The sequence below is a fragment of the Staurois parvus genome, unplaced genomic scaffold (assembly GCF_062004578.1).
Source record: "Staurois parvus isolate SC_StPar_1 unplaced genomic scaffold, SC_StPar_1.0 ptg002892l, whole genome shotgun sequence".
NCBI lineage: Eukaryota > Metazoa > Chordata > Amphibia > Anura > Ranidae > Staurois > Staurois parvus.
The window spans coordinates 17,670-41,104 of NW_028320688.1; the positions used below are offsets into that span (position 1 = coordinate 17,670).

At 58.5% G+C, this 23,435-nt stretch overlaps 1 protein-coding gene across 1 annotated transcript; it reads left to right on the forward strand.

The window, feature by feature from the left end:
• The first annotated feature begins 13,269 nt into the window (after positions 1-13,269).
• Positions 13,270-21,445, forward strand: LOC149428956 (peptide deformylase, mitochondrial-like). Its single transcript, XM_089666900.1, has 3 exons — positions 13,270-13,330; positions 16,322-16,888; positions 21,174-21,445. The coding sequence occupies exons 2-3, from the start codon at positions 16,333-16,335 to the stop codon at positions 21,329-21,331; spliced, it is 714 nt and encodes a 237-aa protein (XP_089523026.1). The 5' UTR covers positions 13,270-13,330; positions 16,322-16,332; the 3' UTR covers positions 21,332-21,445.
• Positions 21,446-23,435: the final 1,990 nt, after the last annotated feature.

Here is a 23,435-nt window from a genome sequence, read left to right on the forward strand (position 1 = left end):
TCTTTTGTCTTCTCGTTCTTCAGTGGAATTCGCACGACGCGTCTTCTGGCGCCACATCCAGGACTGCCGATTGAAGCTGCACTCAGACGTGTCCAGTAAAAATGTCTTGTTTGTAAAGCTGAGGTTTAGGCAAAGCATATTTCCCTACAGATTTACTTCCATGACTTACCTGTAAGGAGGTAAGTCCTACCAAGTGCAGACTGCTGGAGAAATCCTCACTGCTGGGCTGCCCCGTCCTCTTCCTGCGGCAGAACCTCCAGCACTGTGGGGGTTAACAGCTTCAGATCTCTGGGCTTGGCTGATCTAAAGATGGTCTAATAGGGACACGCCCCCTCCTGCCCTCTCCTCCAATGAGAAATGTTTCTTCACTGATTATACTGCCAGTAACGTAATCTGTGAATGGAGAATCTCAGACACTCATCCATTCACAGATCATGTTACAGGCAGTGGAATCGGTGAGAAAACATTTCTCATTGGAGGAGCAGGCAGGAAGGGGCGTGTCCAGTGAGATCTGAAACCCCCATAGAGCAGTAAATTCTGTAGCAGGAAGAGGACAGGGCAGCCTTGCAGTGAAGATTTCTCCAGCAGTCTGCACATTGTAGGACATACCTTATTACGGGTAAGTCGTGGACCTAAAGCTGTATCTCTAAATGCAAGTAGAGTAAGTAGCTGAATTGATGTTGGTTGCAGCCGGCTGCGGTCTCTGTACAGCAGTGCTCAGGGAGGGATGAATTGCACCCAGAGCCAGTCTGTGGAGTGATGAGTCTGCTGCTTCTCCATTCACTGTCCAGTCACAGACAGCAGGAGGGACATGACCTGTAAGTGGTAACTACAGCAGAGTAACATGCTGTGTGACAGAGCTGTGTAAATCCTAGGACTGGATGGACAGAAATCCTTTGGCAGGAAAGCAGTTCCTATATATGTATTCTCTGTATTGTTCTGTTTGCCTGGAGTTCCATTTGGTGACTAGAAAAGCCGGAACACTTGTAAGTTCATGATTGTTCGCCATGTGGAGTTGTGAAAGCGATCTCTGCCAGGAGAATATTCTGAGGGCTGCTGACCTCCCCTCAGGGATTGCTGATGTTCGGCCCTCAGGATGCCCATTGGCCCCTAATATGGAACAATATACAGAGGAGGACTTTGTGGGTTGGGGGCTCAGAAAGCACCTAAGCCAGCGTGCAGAGTGCGTACACTGACCCCCAGTGACCAGCCCCCATAGTGCGTGCACTGACCCCCAGTGACCAGGCCCCATAGTGCGTGCACTGACCCCCAGTGACCAGCCCCCAGAGTGCGTGCACTGACCCCCAGTGACCAGCCCCCAGAGTGCATACACTGACCCCCAGTGACCAGGCCCCCAGAGTGCGTACACTGACCCCCAGAGTGCGTGCACTGACCCCCAGTGACCAGGCCCCCATAGTGCATACACTGACCCCCAGTGACCAGGCCCCCAGAGTGCGTGCACTGACCCCCAGTGACCAGCCCCCAGAGTGCGTGCACTGACCCCCAGTGACCAGCCCCCAGAGTGCATACACTGACCCCCAGTGACCAGGCCCCCAGAGTGCGTACACTGACCCCCAGAGTGCGTGCACTGACCCCCAGTGACCAGGCCCCCATAGTGCATACACTGACCCCCAGTGACCAGGCCCCCAGAGTGCGTGCACTGACCCCCAGTGACCAGGCCCCCATAGTGCGTGCACTGACCCCCAGTGACCAGCCCCCAGAGTGCGTGCACTGACCCCCAGTGACCAGGCCCCCATAGTGCGTGCACTGACCCCCAGTGACCAGCCCCCATAGTGCGTGCACTGACCCCCAGTGACCAGCCCCCAGAGTGCGTGCACTGACCCCCAGTGACCAGCCCCCATAGTGCGTGCACTGACCCCCAGTGACCAGGCCCCATAGTGCGTGCACTGACCCCCAGTGACCAGCCCCCAGAGTGCGTGCACTGACCCCCAGTGACCAGCCCCCAGAGTGCATACACTGACCCCCAGTGACCAGGCCCCCAGAGTGCGTACACTGACCCCCAGAGTGCGTGCACTGACCCCCAGTGACCAGGCCCCCATAGTGCATACACTGACCCCCAGTGACCAGGCCCCCAGAGTGCGTGCACTGACCCCCAGTGACCAGCCCCCAGAGTGCGTGCACTGACCCCCAGTGACCAGCCCCCAGAGTGCATACACTGACCCCCAGTGACCAGGCCCCCAGAGTGCGTACACTGACCCCCAGAGTGCGTGCACTGACCCCCAGTGACCAGGCCCCCATAGTGCATACACTGACCCCCAGTGACCAGGCCCCCAGAGTGCGTGCACTGACCCCCAGTGACCAGGCCCCCATAGTGCGTGCACTGACCCCCAGTGACCAGCCCCCAGAGTGCGTGCACTGACCCCCAGTGACCAGGCCCCCATAGTGCGTGCACTGACCCCCAGTGACCAGCCCCCAGAGTGCGTGCACTGACCCCCAGTGACCAGCCCCCAGAGTGCGTGCACTGACCCCCAGTGACCAGCCCCCATAGTGCGTGCACTGACCCCCAGTGACCAGGCCCCATAGTGCGTGCACTGACCCCCAGTGACCAGCCCCCAGAGTGCGTGCACTGACCCCCAGTGACCAGCCCCCAGAGTGCATACACTGACCCCCAGTGACCAGGCCCCCAGAGTGCGTACACTGACCCCCAGAGTGCGTGCACTGACCCCCAGTGACCAGGCCCCCATAGTGCATACACTGACCCCCAGTGACCAGGCCCCCAGAGTGCGTGCACTGACCCCCAGTGACCAGCCCCCAGAGTGCGTGCACTGACCCCCAGTGACCAGCCCCCAGAGTGCATACACTGACCCCCAGTGACCAGGCCCCCAGAGTGCGTACACTGACCCCCAGAGTGCGTGCACTGACCCCCAGTGACCAGGCCCCCATAGTGCATACACTGACCCCCAGTGACCAGGCCCCCAGAGTGCGTGCACTGACCCCCAGTGACCAGGCCCCCATAGTGCGTGCACTGACCCCCAGTGACCAGCCCCCAGAGTGCGTGCACTGACCCCCAGTGACCAGGCCCCCATAGTGCGTGCACTGACCCCCAGTGACCAGCCCCCAGAGTGCGTGCACTGACCCCCAGTGACCAGGCCCCCATAGTGCGTGCACTGACCCCCAGTGACCAGGCCCCCATAGTGCGTGCACTGACCCCCAGTGACCAGCCCCCATAGTGCGTACACTGACCTCCAGTGACCAGCCCCCATAGTGCGTACACTGACCCCCAGTGACCAGGCCCCCATAGTGCATGCACTGACCCCCAGTGACCAGGCCCCCATAGTGCGTACACTGACCCCCAGTGACCAGGCCCCCATAGTGCATGCACTGACCCCCAGTGACCAGCCCCCCATAGTGCATGCACTGACCCCCAGTGACCAGGCCCCCAGAGTGCATACACTGACCCCCAGTGACCAGGCCCCCAGAGTGCATACACTGACCCCCAGTGACCAGCCCCCATAGTGCGTGCACTGACCCCCAGTGACCAGCCCCCATAGTGCGTGCACTGACCCCCAGTGACCAGCCCCCATAGTGCGTACACTGACCCCCAGTGACCAGCCCCCAGAGTGCGTACACTGGCCCCCAGTGACCAGCCCCCAGAGTGCGTACACTGACCCCCAGTGACCAGCCCCCAGAGTGCGTACACTGACCCCCAGTGACCAGCCCCCAGAGTGCGTGCACTGACCCCCAGTGACCAGGCCCCCATAGTGCGTGCACTGACCCCCAGTGACCAGCCCCCATAGTGCGTACACTGACCCCCAGTGACCAGCCCCCATAGTGCGTACACTGACCCCCAGTGACCAGGCCCCCAGAGTGCGTACACTGACCCCCAGTGACCAGGCCCCCATAGTGCATGCACTGACCCCCAGTGATCAGGCCCCCATAGTGCGTACACTGACCCCCAGTGACCAGGCCCCCATAGTGCATGCACTGACCCCCAGTGACCAGCCCCCCATAGTGCATGCACTGACCCCCAGTGACCAGCCCCCCATAGTGCATGCACTGACCTCCAGTGACCAGCCCCCAGAGTGCATACACTGACCCCCAGTGACCAGGCCCCCAGAGTGCATACACTGACCCCCAGTGACCAGGCCCCCATAGTGCGTACACTGACCCCCAGTGACCAGCCCCCAGAGTGCGTACACTGACCCCCAGTGACCAGCCCCCAGAGTGCGTACACTGACCCCCAGTGACCAGCCCCCATAGTGCGTGCACTGACCCCCAGTGACCAGCCCCCATAGTGCGTGCACTGACCCCCAGTGACCAGCCCCCATAGTGCGTACACTGGCCCCCAGTGACCAGCCCCCAGAGTGCGTACACTGACCCCCAGTGACCAGCCCCCAGAGTGCGTACACTGACCCCCAGTGACCAGCCCCCAGAGTGCGTACACTGACCCCCAGTGACCAGGCCCCCATAGTGCGTGCACTGACCCCCAGTGACCAGCCCCCATAGTGCGTGCACTGACCCCCAGTGACCAGCCCCCAGAGTGCGTACACTGACCCCCAGTGACCAGCCCCCAGAGTGCGTACACTGACCCCCAGTGACCAGCCCCCAGAGTGCGTACACTGACCCCCAGTGACCAGGCCCCCATAGTGCGTACACGGACCCCCAGTGACCAGGCCCCCATAGTGCGTGCACTGACCCCCAGTGACCAGGCCCCCATAGTGCGTGCACTGACCCCCAGTGACCAGGCCCCCATAGTGCGTACACTGACCCCCAGTGACCAGGCCCCCATAGTGCGTACACTGACCCCCAGTGACCAGGCCCCCATAGTGCGTACACTGACCCCCAGTGACCAGGCCCCCATAGTGCGTACACTGACCCCCAGTGACCAGGCCCCCATAGTGCGTACACTGACCCCCAGTGACCAGGCCCCCATAGTGCGTACACTGACCCCCAGTGACCAGGCCCCCATAGTGAGTACACTGACCCCCAGTGACCAGCCCCCAGAGTGCGTACACTGACCCCCAGTGACCAGCCCCCATAGTGCGTGCACTGACCCCCAGTGACCAGGCCCCCAGAGTGCGTACACTGACCCCCAGTGACCAGGCCCCCATAGTGCGTACACTGACCCCCAGTGACCAGGCCCCCATAGTGCGTACACTGACCCCCAGTGACCAGGCCCCCATAGTGCATGCACTGACCCCCAGTGACCAGCCCCCCATAGTGCATACACTGACCCCCAGTGACCAGCCCCCATAGTGCATACACTGACCCCCAGTGACCAGCCCCCATAGTGCGTGCACTGACCCCCAGTGACCAGCCCCCAGAGTGCGTGCACTGACCCCCAGTGACCAGGCCCCCATAGTGCATACACTGACCCCCAGTGACCAGCCCCCCATAGTGCATACACTGACCCCCAGTGACCAGCCCCCATAGTGCATACACTGACCCCCAGTGACCAGCCCCCATAGTGCGTGCACTGACCCCCAGTGACCAGCCCCCAGAGTGCGTGCACTGACCCCCAGTGACCAGGCCCCCATAGTGCATACACTGACCCCCAGTGACCAGGCCCCCATAGTGAGTACACTGACCCCCAGTGACCAGCCCCCATAGTGCGTACACTGACCCCCAGTGACCAGCCCCCATAGTGCGTGCACTGACCCCCAGTGACCAGGCCCCCAGAGTGCGTACACTGACCCCCAGTGACCAGGCCCCCATAGTGCGTACACTGACCCCCAGTGACCAGGCCCCCATAGTGCGTACACTGACCCCCAGTGACCAGGCCCCCATAGTGCATGCACTGACCCCCAGTGACCAGCCCCCCATAGTGCATACACTGACCCCCAGTGACCAGCCCCCATAGTGCATACACTGACCCCCAGTGACCAGCCCCCATAGTGCGTGCACTGACCCCCAGTGACCAGCCCCCAGAGTGCGTGCACTGACCCCCAGTGACCAGGCCCCCATAGTGCATACACTGACCCCCAGTGACCAGCCCCCATAGTGCGTGCACTGACCCCCAGTGACCAGGCCCCCATAGTGCGTACACTGACCCCCAGTGACCAGGCCCCCATAGTGCATACACTGACCCCCAGTGACCAGCCCCCATAGTGCGTACACTGACCCCCAGTGACCAGGCCCCCATAGTGCGTACACTGACCCCCAGTGACCAGCCCCCATAGTGCGTACACTGACCCCCAGTGACCAGCCCCCATAGTGCGTACACTGACCCCCAGTGACCAGCCCCCAGAGTGCGTGCACTGACCCCCAGTGACCAGGCCCCCATAGTGCATGCACTGACCCCCAGTGACCAGCCCCCCATAGTGCATGCACTGACCTCCAGTGACCAGGCCCCCAGAGTGCGTACACTGACCCCCAGTGACCAGGCCCCCATAGTGCATGCACTGACCCCCAGTGACCAGCCCCCCATAGTGCATGCACTGACCCCCAGTGACCAGGCCCCCAGAGTGCGTACACTGACCCCCAGTGACCAGGCCCCCAGAGTGCGTGCACTGACCCCCAGTGACCAGGCCCCCATAGTGCATGCACTGACCCCCAGTGACCAGCCCCCATAGTGCGTGCACTGACCCCCAGTGACAGGCCCCCATAGTGCGTGCACTGACCCCCAGTGACCAGCCCCCAGAGTGCATACACTGACCCCCAGTGACCAGCCCCCATAGTGCGTGCACTGACCCCCAGTGACCAGCCCCCATAGTGCGTGCACTGACCCCCAGTGACCAGCCCCCATAGTGCGTGCACTGACCCCCAGTGACCAGCCCCCATAGTGCGTGCACTGACCCCCAGTGACCAGCCCCCATAGTGCGTACACTGACCCCCAGTGACCAGGCCCCCAGAGTGCGTACACTGACCCCCAGTGACCAGGCCCCCATAGTGCGTACACTGACCCCCAGTGACCAGGCCCCCATAGTGCATGCACTGACCCCCAGTGACCAGGCCCCCATAGTGCATGCACTGACCCCCAGTGACCAGGCCCCCAGAGTGCGTACACTGACCCCCAGTGACCAGGCCCCCAGAGTGCGTACACTGACCCCCAGTGACCAGCCCCCAGAGTGCATGCACTGACCCCCAGTGACCAGCCCCCCATAGTGCATGCACTGACCTCCAGTGACCAGCCCCCAGAGTGCATACACTGACCTCCAGTGACCAGGCCCCCATAGTGCATGCACTGACCCCCAGTGACCAGCCCCCCATAGTGCATGCACTGACCTCCAGTGACCAGCCCCCAGAGTGCATACACTGACCTCCAGTGACCAGGCCCCCAGAGTGCGTACACTGACCCCCAGTGACCAGCCCCCAGAGTGCGTACACTGACCCCCAGTGACCAGCCCCCAGAGTGCGTGCACTGACCCCCAGTGACCAGCCCCCAGAGTGCGTGCACTGACCCCCAGTGACCAGCCCCCATAGTGCGTGCACTGACCCCCAGTGACCAGCCCCCAGAGTGCGTACACTGACCCCCAGTGACCAGCCCCCAGAGTGCGTACACTGACCCCCAGTGACCAGCCCCCAGAGTGCGTACACTGACCCCCAGTGAACAGGCCCCCATAGTGCGTACACTGACCCCCAGTGACCAGGCCCCCATAGTGCGTGCACTGACCCCCAGTGACCAGGCCCCCATAGTGCGTACACTGACCCCCATTGACCAGGCCCCCATAGTGCGTACACTGACCCCCAGTGACCAGGCCCCCATAGTGCGTGCACTGACCCCCAGTGACCAGGCCCCCATAGTGCGTGCACTGACCCCCAGTGAGCTGCCCCCAGAGTGCGTGCACTGACCCCCAGTGACCAGGCCCCCATAGTGCGTACACTGACCCCCAGTGACCAGCCCCCAGAGTGCGTACACTGACCCCCAGTGACCAGCCCCCATAGTGCGTGCACTGACCCCCAGTGACCAGCCCCCAGAGTGCATACACTGACCCCCAGTGACCAGCCCCCATAGTGCGTGCACTGACCCCCAGTGACCAGCCCCCATAGTGCGTACACTGACCCCCAGTGACCAGCCCCCATAGTGCGTGCACTGACCCCCAGTGACCAGCCCCCATAGTGCGTACACTGACCCCCAGTGACCAGCCCCCATAGTGCGTGCACTGACCCCCAGTGACCAGCCCATATAGTGCGTGCACTGTCCCCCAGTGACCAGCCCCCATAGTGCGTACACTGACCCCCAGTGACCAGCCCCCATAGTGCGTGCACTGACCCCCAGTGACCAGCCCCCATAGTGCGTACACTGACCCCCAGTGACCAGCCCCCAGAGTGCATGCACTGACCCCCAGTGACCAGGCCCCCATAGTGCGTGCACTGACCCCCAGACATTAGCAGAGTGCGTACACTGACCCCCAGTGACTAGGCCCCCATAGTGCGTACACTGACCACCAGTGACTAGGCCCCCATAGTGCGTACACTGACCCCCAGTGACCAGGCCCCCATAGTGCGTGCACTGACCCCCAGTGAGCTGCCCCCAGAGTGCGTGCACTGACCCCCAGTGACCAGGCCCCCAGAGTGCGTGCACTGACCCCCAGTGAGCTGCCCCCAGAGTGTGTGCACTGACCCCCAGTGACCAGGCCCCCAGAGTGCGTGCACTGACCCCCAGTGACCAGGCCCCCAGAGTGCGTGCACTGACCCCCAGTGACCAGGCCCCCAGAGTGCGTGCACTGACCCCCAGTGAGCTGCCCCCAGAGTGCGTGCACTGACCCCCAGTGACCAGGCCCCCATAGTGCGTACACTGACCCCCAGTGACCAGGCCCCCATAGTGCGTGCACTGACCCCCAGTGACCAGCCCCCCATAGTGCATGCACTGACCTCCAGTGACCAGGCCCCCAGAGTGCGTACACTGACCCCCAGTGACCAGGCCCCCAGAGTGCGTACACTGACCCCCAGTGACCAGGCCCTCAGAGTGCGTACACTGACCCCCAGAGTGCGTGCACTGACCCCCAGTGACCAGGCCCCCAGAGTGCGTACACTGACCCCCAGTGACCAGGCCCCCAGAGTGCGTACACTGACCCCCAGTGACCAGGCCCCCAGAGTGCGTACACTGACCCCCAGTGACCAGGCCCCCAGAGTGCGTACACTGACCCCCAGTGACCAGGCCCCCAGAGTGCGTACACTGACCCCCAGTGACCAGGCCCCCAGAGTGCGTACACTGACCCCCAGTGACCAGGCCCCCAGAGTGCGTACACTGACCCCCAGTGACCAGGCCCCCAGAGTGCGTACACTGACCCCCAGTGACCAGGCCCCCAGAGTGCGTACACTGACCCCCAGTGACCAGGCCCCCAGAGTGCGTACACTGACCCCCAGAGTGCGTGCACTGACCCCCAGTGACCAGGCCCCCAGAGTGCGTACACTGACCCCCAGAGTGCGTGCACTGACCCCCAGTGACCAGGCCCCCAGAGTGCGTACACTGACCCCCAGTGACCAGCCCCCATAGTGCGTGCACTGACCCCCAGTGTCCAGGCCCCCATAGTGCGTGCACTGACCCCCAGTGACCAGCCCCCATAGTGCGTACACTGACCCCCAGTGACCAGGCCCCCATAGTGCATGCACTGACCCCCAATGACCAGCCCCCCATAGTGCATGCACTGACCCCCAGAGTGCGTACACTGACCCCCAGTGACCAGGCCCTCAGAGTGCGTACACTGACCCCCAGTGACCAGGCCCCCAGAGTGCGTGCACTGACCCCCAGTGACCAGGCCCCCAGAGTGGGTACACTGACCCCCAGTGACCAGGCCCCCAGAGTGCGTACACTGACCCCAGTGACCAGGCCCCCAGAGTGCGTACACTGACCCCCAGTGACCAGGCCCCGAGAGTGCGTGCACTGACCCCCAGTGACCAGGCCCCGAGAGTGCGTGCACTTACCCCCAGTGCCTAGGCCCCCAGAGTGCGTACACTGACCCCCAGTGCCCAGGCCCCCAGAGTGCGTACACTGACCCCCAGTGCCCAGGCCCCCAGAGTGCGTACACTGACCCCCAGTGACCAGGCCCCCAGAGTGCGTACACTGACCCCCAAAGTGCGTGCACTGATCCACAGTGACCAGGCCCCCAGAGTGCGTACACTGACCCCCAGTGACCAGGCCCCCAGAGTGCGTGCACTGACCCCCAGTGACCAGGCCCCCAGAGTGCGTACACTGACCCCCAGTGACCAGGCCCCCAGAGTGCATGCACTGACCCCCAGTGACCAGGCCCCCAGAGTGCGTACACTGACCCCCAGTGACCAGGCCCCCAGAGTGCGTGCACTGACCCCCAGAGTGCGTACACTGACCCCCAGTGACCAGGCCCCCAGAGTGCGTGCACTGACCCCCAGTGACCAGGCCCCCAGAGTGCGTGCACTGACCCCCAGTGACCAGGCCCCCAGAGTGCGTGCACTGACCCCCAGTGACCAGGCCCCCAGAGTGCGTGCACTGACCCCCAGTGACCAGGCCCCCAGAGTGCGTGCACTGACCCCCAGTGACCAGGCCCCCAGAGTGCGTGCACTGACCCCCAGTGACCAGGCCCCCAGAGTGCGTGCACTGACCCCCAGACACCAGCAGAGTGCGTACACTGACCCCCAGTGACCAGGCCCCCAGAGCCACTGACCCCCGGTTACCAGGCCCCCATAGTGCGTGCACTGACCCCCGGTGACCAGGCCCCCATAGTGCGTGCACTGACCCCCAGTGACCAGGCCCCCATAGTGCGTACACTGACCCCCAGTGACCAGGCCCCCAGAGTGCGTACACTGACCCCCAGTGACCAGGCCCACATAGTGCGTGCACTGACCCCCAGTGAGCTGCCCCCAGAGTGCGTGCACTGACCCCCAGTGAGCAGCCCCCATAGTGCGTGCACTGACCCCCAGTGAGCAGCCCCCATAGTGCGTGCACTGACCCCCAGTGAGCAGCCCCCATAGTGCGTGCAGTGACCCCCAGTCACTACCAGCCCCCCATAGTGCATGCACTGACCCCCAGTGACCAGCCCCCATAGTGCGTGCACTGACCCCCAGTGACCAGCCCCCAGAGTGCGTGCAGTGACCCCCAGTGACCAGCCCCCAGAGTGCGCGCATTGACCCCCAGTCACTACCATCCCCCTCATAGTGCGTGCATTGACCCTCAGTGACCAGCCCCCCATAGTGCGTGCAGTGACCCCCAGTGACCAGCCCCCAGAGTGCGTGCAGTGACCCTCAGTGACCAGCCCCCAGAGTGCGTGCAGTGACCCCCAGTCACTACCATCCCCCCCATAGGGCGTGCATTGACCCTCATTGACCAGCCCTCATAGTGCGTGCATTAACTCCCAGGGGCCAGTGTCCAGCCTATTTGCAATAACCCGATTGGCCGGTCCCTGATGTAGTAACACGGTTTTTGCCAGTTTACAGCTTATGTGCATTAACACTTTAATAGCCAGGCCCCTCCCATTAACTCCTCAGGGGCCGGTCACTGTGCCTTAACCACTAATCCCACTACCAATCTGATCTCTGAGGATGGATAATGGGCCGCGATTCGTCATTCCGCATCTGATGTGTCTCATAACGATGGTATTATTATCCTGCAGGAAAATATTTTCTTCCAGTTGCTGCGATGAGAAGCCATATTGAAGTGTATGTCTCTACAATCCACCTCCTCCCCGTCTCCATCACCTCCCACCATTGTTGTTTCCTGAAGTGTATGTCTCTACAATCCACCTCCTCCCCGTCTCCATCACCTCCCACCATTGTTGTTTCCTGAAGTGTATGTCTCTACAATCCACCTCCTCCCCGTCTCCATCACCTCCCACCATTGTTTCCTTTACCGTGTTCTGGTAGCAAAGATTTCCTGTTATAACAATCACCAAAGACAGAGCCCCAGAACTACATCTTCCAAGAGGCCTTTCCTTACAAAGAATGGGAGGAGTCAAACTTTGTCCCTGCTGGAGCTCAGCCAATCAGCTTTGAATCTTTCGGTACGGGACGTGCAGTGATTGGCGGGAAGAAGCTCCGATGGAATCCATTTACTTCACAAAATCTGATCTTTTATATTTTACAGAAAAGTTGGGGGTTGGGTTGTCTTTGTGTTCATTAACATTTCCTGGAGAATCTTTTACTGAAAATATGGAGATGATGAACATCGGTTAAAACATGGCAGCCATTGTATTCCTCAGGGATCAATGTTCATCTATGTGTGCGGGACCCCCGGGGTAAACGTATGACACGCCGACTGCGGGACCCCCGGGGTGAACGTATGACACGCCGAGTGCGGGACCCCCGGGGTGAACGTATGGCACGCCGAGTGCGGGACCCCCGGGGTGAACGTATGGCACGCCGAGTGCGGGACCCCCGGGGTGAACGTATGACACGCCGACTGCGGGACCCCAGAGGTGAACGTATGACACGCTGACTGCGGGACCCCCGGGGTGAACGTATGACACGCCGACTGCGGGACCCCCGGGGTGAACGTATGACACGCCGAGTGCGGGAGCCCGGGGTGAACGTATGACACGCCGAGTGCGGGACCCCCGGGGTGAAGGTATGACACGCCGAGTGCGGGACCCCCGGGGTGAACGTATGGCAGGCCGAGTGCGGGACCCCCGGGGTGAACGTATGGCACGCCGAGTGCGGGACCCCCAGGGTGAAGGTATGACACGCCGAGTGCGGGACCCCCGGGGTGAAGGTATGACACGCCGAGTGCGGGACCCCCGGGGTGAAGGTATGACACGCCGAGTGCGGGACCCCCGGGGTGAAGGTATGACACGCCGAGTGCGGGACCCCCGGGGTGAAGGTATGACACGCCGAGTGCGGGACCCCGGGGTGAACGTATGGCACGCCGAGTGCGGGACCCCCGGGGTGAACGTATGACACGCCGAGTGCGGGACCCCCGGGGTGAAGGTATGACACGCCGAGTGCGGGACCCCCGGGGTGAAGGTATGACACGCCGAGTGCGGGACCCCCGGGGTGAAGGTATGACACGCCGAGTGCGGGACCCCCGGGGTGAAGGTATGACCCGCTGACTGCGGGACCCCCGAGGTGAACGTATGACACGCCGAGTGCGGGACCCCCGGGGTGAACGTATGACACGCCGAGTGCGGCACCCCCGGGGTGAACCTATGACACGCCGAGTGCGGGACCCCCGGGGTGAACCTATGACACGCCGAGTGCGGGACCCCCGAGGTGAACGTATGACACGCTGACTGCGGGACCCCCGGGGTGAACCTATGACACGCCGAGTGCGGGACCCCCGGGGTGAACGTATGACACGCCGACTGCGGGACCCCCGAGGTGAACGTATGACACGCTGACTGCGGGACCCCCGGGGTAGAGCTACTGGGAGGAGCTACACTTACCACGTGACAGGAAACTACAACTCCCAACAGGCTCTGGGGTAGAATGACGTGTAATGTGTGAGCCGGAGGTGGGAGAGGTGAGGACACATGGAGGATGAATGAGGGGGCACATGGAGGATTAGTGAGGGAAGGAGGGAGGACACATGGAGGATGAATGAGGGGGCACATGGAGGATTAGTGAGGGAAGGAGGGAGGACACATGGAGGATGAGTGAGGGCAGGAGGGGAGACACATGGAGGATGAGTAAGGGCTGGAGGGGACACATGGAGGATGGGGGACACATGGAGGATGAGTGAGGGCTGGAGGGGGGGACACATGGAGGATGAGTGAGGGCTGGAGGGGGGACACATGGAGGATGAGTGAGGGCTGGAGGGGGGGGGACACATGGAGGATGAGGGGGCACATGGAGGATGAGTGAGGGCTGGAGGGGGGACACATGGAGGATGAGTAAGGGCTGGAGGGGACACATGGAGGATGAGTGAGGGGGCACATGGAGGATGAGTGAGGGCTGGGGGGGAGACACATGGAGGATGAGTGAGGACAAAAGGGGGGGCAGGCTGTCCCGTCTCCTCCCCCTCTGTAGATCTGTCAGATCCCAGGAGGTGATTTCTGTGTGAATGTGTGGGTTTGTGGGGGATGGGGAGGAAGGATCGAGGGGGGTATTAGGGGGGAGGGGAGGATTGCGTTGGGGGGTATTAGGGGGGAGGGGAGGATTGTACCAGATAAAACTCGTCTGGTTTCCCCGATTACAACCAGCAGCCAGAAGTTCGGTATTTTCAGACTCGCTCCTCTTCTCCTTTCTGCCTGTATAAGGGGAAATGACATAACTGCCCTGGGAGGCGCCCTCTGGTGGCCACAGTTATTGCCCCGCCCCCAGAGTTTCTCCAGTCCGCCCCCAGAGTTTCTCCAGTCCTCCCCATTGAGGTCCCTCTGGGGGGGGAACAGTATACAGTAGTCCCAGCCCCTTGACCTAGGACAGTATACAGTAGTTCCCGCCCCTCCCCCCGGAGTCCCCACCCTTCCCCGGAGTCCCCGACCTGGGACAGTATACAGTAGTCCCCACCCCTTCCCTACAGTCTCCAACCTGGGACAGTATACAGTAGTCCCCGCCCTTCTCCGGAGTCCCTGACCTGGGACAGTATACAGTAGTCCCCGCCCTTCCCCGGAATCCCTGACCTGGGACAGTATACTGTAGTCCCCGCCCTTCCCCGGAATCCCTGACCTGGGACAGTATACTGTAGTCCCTGCCCCTTCCCCGGAGTCCCAGACCTGGGACAGTATACAGTAGTCCCCGCCCTTCCCCGGAATCCCTGACCTGGGACAGTATACTGTAGTCCCTGCCCCTTCCCCGGAGTCCCCGACCTGGGACAGTATACAGTAGTCCCCACCCTTCCCCGGAGTCCCTGACCTGGGACAGTATACAGTAGTCCCCGCCCCTTCCCCAGAGTCTCCAACCTGGGACAGTATACAGTAGTCCCCGCCCTTCTCCGGAGTCCCTGACCTGGGACAGTATACAGTAGTCCCCGCCCTTCCCCGGAATCCCTGACCTGGGACAGTATACTGTAGTCCCTGCCCCTTCCCCGGAGTCCCTGACCTAGGACAGTATACAGTAGTCCCCGCCCCTTCCCCAGAGTCTCCAACCTGGGACAGTATACAGTAGTCCCCGCCCTTCTCCGGAGTCCCCAACCTGGGACAGTATACAGTAGTCCCCGACCCTTCCCCGGAGTCCCTGACCTGGCACAGTATACAGTAGTCCCCACCCCTTCCCCGGAGTCCCTGACCTGGCACAGTATACAGTAGTCCCCGCCCCTTCCCCGGAGTCCCTGACCTGGGACAGTATACAGTAGTCCCCGCCCCTTCCCCAGAGTCCCTGACCTGGGACAGTATACAGTAGTCCCCGCCCTTCCCCGGAGTCCCTGACCTGGGACAGTATACAGTAGTCCCCGCCCTTCCCCGGAGTCCCTGACCTGGGACAGTATACAGTAGTCCCCGCCCTTCCCCGGAGTCCCCGACCTGGGACAGTATACAGTAGTCCCCGCCCCTTCCCCGGAGTCCCTGACCTGGGACAGTATACAGTAGTCCCCGCCCTTCCCCGGAGTCTCTGACTTGGGACAGTATACAGTAGTCCCCACCCCTTCCCCGGAGTCCCTGACCTGGGACAGTATACACTAGTCCCCGCCCCTTCCCCGGAGTCCCTGACCTGGGACAGTATACAGTAGTCCCCGCCCCTTCCCCCGGAGTCCCTGACCTGGGACAGTATACAGTAGTCCCCGCCCTTCCCCGGAGTCCCTGACCTGGGACAGTATACAGTAGTCCCCGCCCCTTCCCCGGAGTCCCTGACCTGGGACAGTATACAGTAGTCCCCGCCCCTTCCCCGGAGTCCCTGACCTGGGACAGTATACAGTAGTCCCCGCCCTTCCCCGGAGTCCCTGACCTGGGACAGTATACAGTAGTCCCCGCCCCTTCCCCCGGAGTCCCTGACCTGGGACAGTATACAGTAGTCCCCGCCCCTTCCCCCGGAGTCCCTGACCTGGGACAGTATACAGTAGTCCCCGCCCTTCCCCGGAGTCCCTGACCTGGGACAGTATATAGGAGGACCTGGCATGGCTCCTTGGTTGTATCTCCTGTGGGTTGTGCTCCATCGCCGGGCTGCACTGCTGTCAGATGGTGATTGGCCATCCCTGGTCACATGTCTGGAATTGGCGTTTCTCTGAAGAGCCTGGTTTCCGTTGTGGATGGAGTGGGAAGTGTTGGCGTCTCGGTCACACAGACAGATTTCCGGACATTTCTCCTCAGTCTATCGGATGACTTCTTGTTGGAAAGTTCTCCGGAATTCTGATGACAATGATTCTAGCAGAAGCCTTGAGGGCCATCAGCGGAGTTCCGCTTTATTTTCTGTAGGTAAGAGGACCGGCGCTGCATGGCGCCTTCACAGAGTTCTCACATCTGAGCGTCTCCTCCATGGGGCCCCCCAGATCACCAGTATAGGGGTACCAGAAGGGTCCTCATTCATCGTGAACTGTATTGGCTTTGTGTGTGCGGCTCCTCAATGGCTGTCTTGTTTGTAGGTTTCCCAGCCATGTTGGTGAATGGAGCCTGCAGGGTGTTTGGTCTCCTGTCCCGATCCTCGCACAGTTTTCTCCTCGGTGGTCTGCAGTCGTCTCACCAGAGCTCCTCCTGGACTAGCGGTAAGAAGCGCAGTTATTGGCGGTATCTGAAGAGGTCAGTCCTGGGCACCCCCGCCCCACCATACAAGCGAGTGGCGCAGACCGGAGATCCAGTCTTGCGTGGCCATGCTCAGCTTGTTCCTCCAGAACGCATCCGGCACCCTGAAACGCAAGCCTTGCTGAAGAGGATGACGCAGGTCATGAGGTCGTGTGGCTGCGTGGGTCTGAGCGCCCCTCAGCTGGGGGTTCCGCTACGTGTCATGGTGCTGGAACTCCCAGAACATCTTTATCAGATGGTTCCTCCAGATGTGCGGAAATTTCGAGAAATGGAGCCCTTCCCTCTGAAGATCTTCATTAACCCGACCATGCAGATCCTGGACTCTCAAAGCCTCAGCTTCCCAGAAGGTTGCAGCAGTGTGCAAGGCTTCTCCGCTGTGGTGCCGCGCTGCCACTCTGTGGAGGTGTCAGGTAAGCCCCTCCCATTCCTGGGGGTTGTCAGGTAAGCCCCTCCCATTCCACAGGGGTTGTCAGGTAAGCCCCTCCCATTCCACAGGGGTTGTCAGGTAAGCCCCTCCCATTCCACAGGGGTTGTCAGGTAAGCCCCTCCCATTCCACAGGGGTTGTCAGGTAAGCCCCTCCCATTCCACAGGGGTTGTCAGGTAAGCCCCTCCCATTCCACAGGGGTTGTCAGGTAAGCCCATCCCATTCCAGGGGGTTGTCAGGTAAGCCCCTCCCATTCCACAGGGGTTGTCTGGTAAGCCCCTTCCAGGGGGTTGTCAGGTAAGCCCCTCCCTTTCCACAGGGGTTGTCAGGCAAGCCCCTCCCATTCCACAGGGGTTGTCAGGCAAGCCCCTCCCATTCCACAGGGGTTGTCAGGCAAGCCCCTCCCATTCCACAGGGGTTGTCAGGCAAGCCCCTCCCATTCCACAGGGGTTGTCAGGTAAGCCCCTCCCCCATTCCAGTAGGGTGTCAGGCAAGCCCCTCCCATTCCACAGGGGTTGTCAGGTAAGCCCCTCCCCCATTCCAGTAGGGTGTCAGGTAAGCTCCTCCCATTCCACAGGGGTTGTCAGGTAAGCTCCTCCCATTCCACAGGGGTTGTCAGGTAAGCCCCTTCCAGGGGGTTGTCAGATAAGCCCCTCTCATTCCAGGGGGATGTCAGGTAAGCCCCTCCCATTCCACAGGGGTTGTCAGGTAAGCTCCTCCCATTCCACAGGAGTTGTCGGGTAAGCCCCTCCCATTCCACGGGGGTTGTCAGGTAAGCCCCTCCCATTCCACGGGGGTTGTCAGGTAAGCCCCTCCCATTCCTGGGGGTTGTCAGGTAAGCCCCTCCCATTCCTGGGGGTTGTCAGGTAAGCCCCTCCCATTCCAGGGGTTGTCAGGTAAGCCCCTCCCCCATTCCAGTAGGGTGTCAGGTAAGCCCCTCCCATTACACCTATGTCAGAGGTTGGGGGAGGCTTTGCCTGTCTGATATTTCACAGCAAACAACGAATCTTTACCTTTATTTCTTCCATATCACAAGAATCTGATTGGCTGTTAAACGTTCAGAATTAAAGCCGAACTCCGGCCAAAACTTTGACTTTTGGATGAAATGGGAAAAGGTTGGAGTGGCCATCAGGTTTGTAAAGCCTAACTTTAGTCAAAAAAGGTTTTTTAAACAAATCAGCACAAGGGACATTCCTTGCAGTCTATGGGATGAGTCCCTTGTGCTGATGGATGTAGAATGTTGAAATCCTGCGTCTTCTGATCACTTCTGGTGCTGCGGGGGTTAATAGAGCTGAACCTGTCCTACTGCTATGGCCGTCCTTTCTGCCAATCTCCTGCATTCCTAGAAGCTGAGCTGTGAATGGAGGAGGCCGACGTTCATTCATGAGCTCATCCTCCATTCATGGATTACATGTCATTCATAGGAGGAGGGTGCAGATGGCGGGCGTAGAGGAGTGCCTATGATAGGTCCCTCAACTCTGCTAACCCCGCAGCACCAGACGATTTTGCAGCAGGGAGGAGTGCAGAAGATTCCCCCTTTTTCTGCATCAATCAGCACAAGGGACATTACTTGCAGTCTATGCGTTGAGACCCTTGTGCTGATTTTTTACCACCTTTTTGGACTAAATTTTAATGCTGTCCGTCCCCTTTTGGGAGATTCCCATCACTTCCTGTTTTGTTGTCCTGTCACCGGCCAGGAACTGAGGAAAAACTCATCATTGGGGACACGAGGAGCGCAAACACCCCAACAGAGGCTCTAATCTTTCCGTCTTGGCTGTTGGAAATCTGTGAGATAGACAGGAAGTGGGAGGAGTCTGGTACCAGACCGCGTCCGGCGAGGCATCGGCGCCCCCTATGGTCGTTATCCTCTATATCTGCACGTTGCCAACATTTCAAAGCACTGCAGAGAGTATCAGGCGCCGGACAGGCCGGGTATCGGGGAAAGTGGAATCGGGTGCGTCCGCAATTATCCTGCGAGATTGTTGTGCTTATGATTTGTACTGTCCCCTCCCCCTCCCTTCCCCCCCATATCCGCGATTGGCTGATTCATGGGAGGAGGTCACATGGTCTGTCACAATTTGTCCTAAACCTGGGGTGAAGGGATTTCCTCTCACTTCCTGTTGTGGTTATGGGTAGGAAGTGAAGGAAAATCTCCCCCATGGGACGCAGATGCCAAGAAGCTGTTAGGGGTTAGAGCCCTCCTTTAGGACCCCTTCTCACCAGTCAGTGCTCTAGGGTGACAACATGGCCAGTGCGCTGATCCCAGCACGTTGCACTCTTTGCTGGTTTTTGTTTAAACAATCTTTATTGAAATGTTACAAAGTGACATTTCATTAGGTTCTGCTGGCCGCGGTGCGAGGCGGTGGAATGCTGCACTGTGCGGAAAAGTGCGTCGTGTAAACTGGCCTGGAGGGGGCGGGGCATTTAGCTTTGTCTTGCATTGGGACTGTAACATGGCCGCCGAATGCAGGCCTATGGCGTCCGGAGTCCAGTGTTACCTATAGGGCTCGTTCACACTTGGCTGTTTTACCAACGCTTGCCAAACACCCCTATAGCGTTTGGCAAGCGTTGGTCCGGCATTTGCGGAGCGCTTTTTAACGCTCAGCAAACGCTCCGCAAACGCCGCATGCGCAGTTTAGCGGAGGTTGCTAGGCGTTCGCCGAGCGTTAATAACGCCCCACAAACGCCTATAATGCAGTTTGAGTGGTGTTACCGCTCCGCAAACGCCCCGCAACCGCACCGCAAATGCCGACCGGGCGTTTGCGGAGCGGCACCATAGACGAGAATAGGAGGCTTCAACACCTCCTGACTCGACCAGAGGCGTCCGTTTTGCCGCGACGCAAACGCTCCCGTTAGAACAGCACCATGTGCTGTAATGTGCAGAATTGGCAGAGGCGTTCGGGAAGCGGTAAAAACGCTTCCCAAACGCCTCTCTGCCGCCTCTCACAACGCTGGTGTGAACGTAGCCTTAGTCCTACTTTAAGGGCCGGGTCACACTCCATGCAAAACGCACAGAAAGTCGGTGATATGGTTGTCGGTGTCATCGTTCACATCAGCGCTTAACGTTCCGGTTGCAGAAATAAAAGTAGAACCGGCAGCATTTTTCCTGCACAGAACTGCACCGGAACGCGGTGGAACGCACCGGAACGCGGTAGAATGCACCGGAACGCACATTTCCCTATTCAAATTGAAGAAAAAAAGAGGGAAAAAATAAACCGGAACACATCCAAAATGCACATGCAGGGGCGCATCCGGAAGGCACCTGGACTGGGTTTCTATGCAGTGAACCGACCCTAAAGCCGTATTAAACCCAAAATCCAACATTTCTGGTACAATAATTATGATTGAGAATTAGAAATGGAAACACCCCGACTGTTCCCACGCAGGGGATGCACATCACAAGGCACATTATGGAACAATTGGGTCAGAGAACCAGAAAGGCGCACATTTCTTACATGGCAGCCTACCGATTCTTAGATGTGACGGCTGCATTAGTTTTCTTTTTTTAGACATTCTTCTATTCTCATCTGGTGATGCAGCCAGTAAGGCTGGCCATACACTATACAATTTCCTTTAGATTTGCCTTCAACTATGTAGTGGAAGGGCCGGCCTAATTGGATACAACTGAACGTGTTGTTAGGTTTGACCTCGTAATATATCGTTTTTGGTAAATCTAAACCGAAAATCTGAAGAAAATTGTATAATGTATGGCCAGCCTAAATCTTTCTCGAAAGCACAAGCTCCCCAGCAGAATGTATCAGTTCACCTAATTTATCGATGTAAAAAACAAAGTTTCTGTAACGGATTATAAAGAGTGAGCTGGAGTTTGGCTTCAGTTTGTTAGTGTATCTAAATCTGCTAGTCCACCTCACACTCCACTCCCCCCAGACTGACAATGCTGCTGTCCAAAGGTGCCCCCTGTGCTCCTTCCTCCAGAGTGGGGGCGCTCTAATACAGGAGGTGTGTTATAGACCAGATCACAAGGTGAAAACAGAGGGGAAAAGCCTAAAAAAAAAGAAAACAAATGCAGCCGCCACATCCAATGATCGGTGAGATGGAATGTAGAACATTTCTGGGCGGGGTTTGTCACCTCTGTCATAGGTGGGTACAGGGAGGTACTTGGTGGGGTGAAGGGCCCGGGGGGGCCCAGATTTCCTATATTCCGGTCTGAGCGGCACGGCTGGGTCTCCCTCTTCATTGTGTCTCAGAATATCCCGACCTGACATCACGCAGATCCTTCACTCTCCTCCATCTCCAATGTCTTTTCCAGGGCTGAATGAGGAAGGGGAGCAGAGCAGCTGGAGGACCCGGGGCTGGGCGGCTCGCATGGTGCAGCATGAGATCGATCACCTGGACGGCGTCCTCTACATCGATAAAATGGACCCCCGAACCTTTGTGAATGTGAGCTGGATGGAGGTCAATGACTGATGGGCGTGGCCTCCTCTGATGGGCGTGGCCCCCTAGTAGTGAGGAGAAGTACTGCACCCCCAGATGGAACGTTTTCTCTGAACTGCCAATGATTAAAATGTCGTCTTTCTGCTTCCCGCGTGTCTATGAATTAGTAATAAACAACGTGTAAAGGGGGGGGGGGGTCTGTGCAGCCGGCAATCTTCATCCTTTTCCATGGCTCAGACCATCAATCAGACAGGTCAGAGGTGAGAAGCCAGCAAATCCCCAGCAAGGAGCAGCTCCCAGGAAGTGACAGTTGTGTCTGACTCCTCTGGGCGATTTTGTTGTTTGGTGAATTGTGGTTATGACTTCTTATTGGATATTTACTGACCGATCGTTTATATTGGAGAATAATACGGGGCTTTCTAATAGGAGGGCCCAGCACTGCCTGATCCCTTCCTTCTGTTTATTTGAAGATCCTTGTGGGGAATTCTGCAGACAGAGAAGTGAGACTTGCTGTCTGTAATATATAGCAGGACATGTAGTGACAGAGGCTAGGCACAGTATAATAGTAAATTACAGCAGGAAACCTGGAGTCAGTGGCCACTAGTATGCCACCTGCTGGCTGCACATGGCAAATATGACATATGGTAACCCTAACTCAATCGGAATATATAAAACAAATCCCCCGAGACACTTTCCTAGCAGCTGGGCCGGGAATAACGTTCTTACAGGATGTCTCCAACTTACAATTCTCTGTGTAATTGGGGGACCAATGAGGTCTAATGTTGATAAATGTAAGGTACAAATCATTAGTAAGACCTCATCTGGAATATGCAGCTCAGTTTGGGCTCCAATTCACAAAAAAGAACATTGGGGAACTGGAGGAAATACAGAGAAGGGCAACCAAACTGATATGAGGTATGGAGGAGATCAGCTATGAGGAGAGATTAGAGGAACGGAATGTATTCTCTACTGAGAAGAGGAGATTAAGGGGGATATGATCTCCATGTATAATACATAAGGGGGGATATGATCTCCATGTATAATACATAAGGGGGGATATGATCTCCATGTATAATACATAAGGGGGGGATATGATCTCCATGTATAATACATAAGGGGGGATATGATCTCCATGTATAATACATAAGGGGGGATATAATCTCCATGTATAATACATAAGGGGGGGATATGATCTCCATGTATAATACATAAGGGGGGATATGATCTCCATGTATAATACATAAGGGGGATATGATCTCCATGTATAATACATAAGGGGGGATATGATCTCCATGTATAATACATAAGGGGGGGATATGATCTCCATGTATAATACATAAGGGGGATATGATCTCCATGTATAATACATAAGGGGGGGATATGATCACCATGTATAATACATAAGGGGGGGGGGATATGATCTCCATGTATAATACATAAGGGGGGGGGGATATGATCTCCATGTATAATACATAAGGGGTGGATATGATCTCCATGTATAATACATAAGGGGGGATATGATCTCCATGTATAATACATAAGGGGGGATATGATCACCATGTATAATACATAAGGGGGGATATGATCTCCGTGTATAATACATAAGGGGGGATATGATCTCCCTGTATAATACATAAGGGGGGGATATGATCTCCATGTATAATACATAAGGGGGGGATATGATCTCCATGTATAATACATCAGTGGTTCATATAGTGAACTCGGTGTAGTTATTCCCCCTGAGGTCATCACAGAGGACAAGGGGGCGCTCTTTACGTCTGGAGGAAAAGAAATGTCATCTCCAAACACGGAAAGGTTTCTTCACAGTAAGAGCTGAGAATGTGGAATAGACTCCCTCCAGAGTTGGTTGTGGCCAGCTCAGTGGATTGCTGTAGGAAAGTCCTGGATTCTTTCTTGGATACACAGAATATAGCTGGATATAACATTTATAGGGATTATTGATCCCGGGAATATCCGATTATTGATCCCGGGAATATCCGATTATTGATCCAGGGAATATCCGATTGCCTCTCGGGGGATCAGGAAGGAATGTTTCCCTGCAGGAGGAGATCGGATCGTGCTTTGCTGGGTGTCTGTCTTTCTCTGGATCAACTGTGGGTGTAGGATTATATATATA

Excerpts from the sequence above, each read along its gene's own strand:
- LOC149428956 (XM_089666900.1), top strand. The coding sequence starts at position 16,333 with ATGTTGGTGAATGGAGCCTGCAGGGTGTTTGGTCTCCTGTCCCGATCC. Across the intron at positions 16,889-21,173 it reads CCACTCTGTGGAGGTGTCAG|GGCTGAATGAGGAAGGGGAG; the intron begins GTAAGCCCCTCC and ends TGTCTTTTCCAG.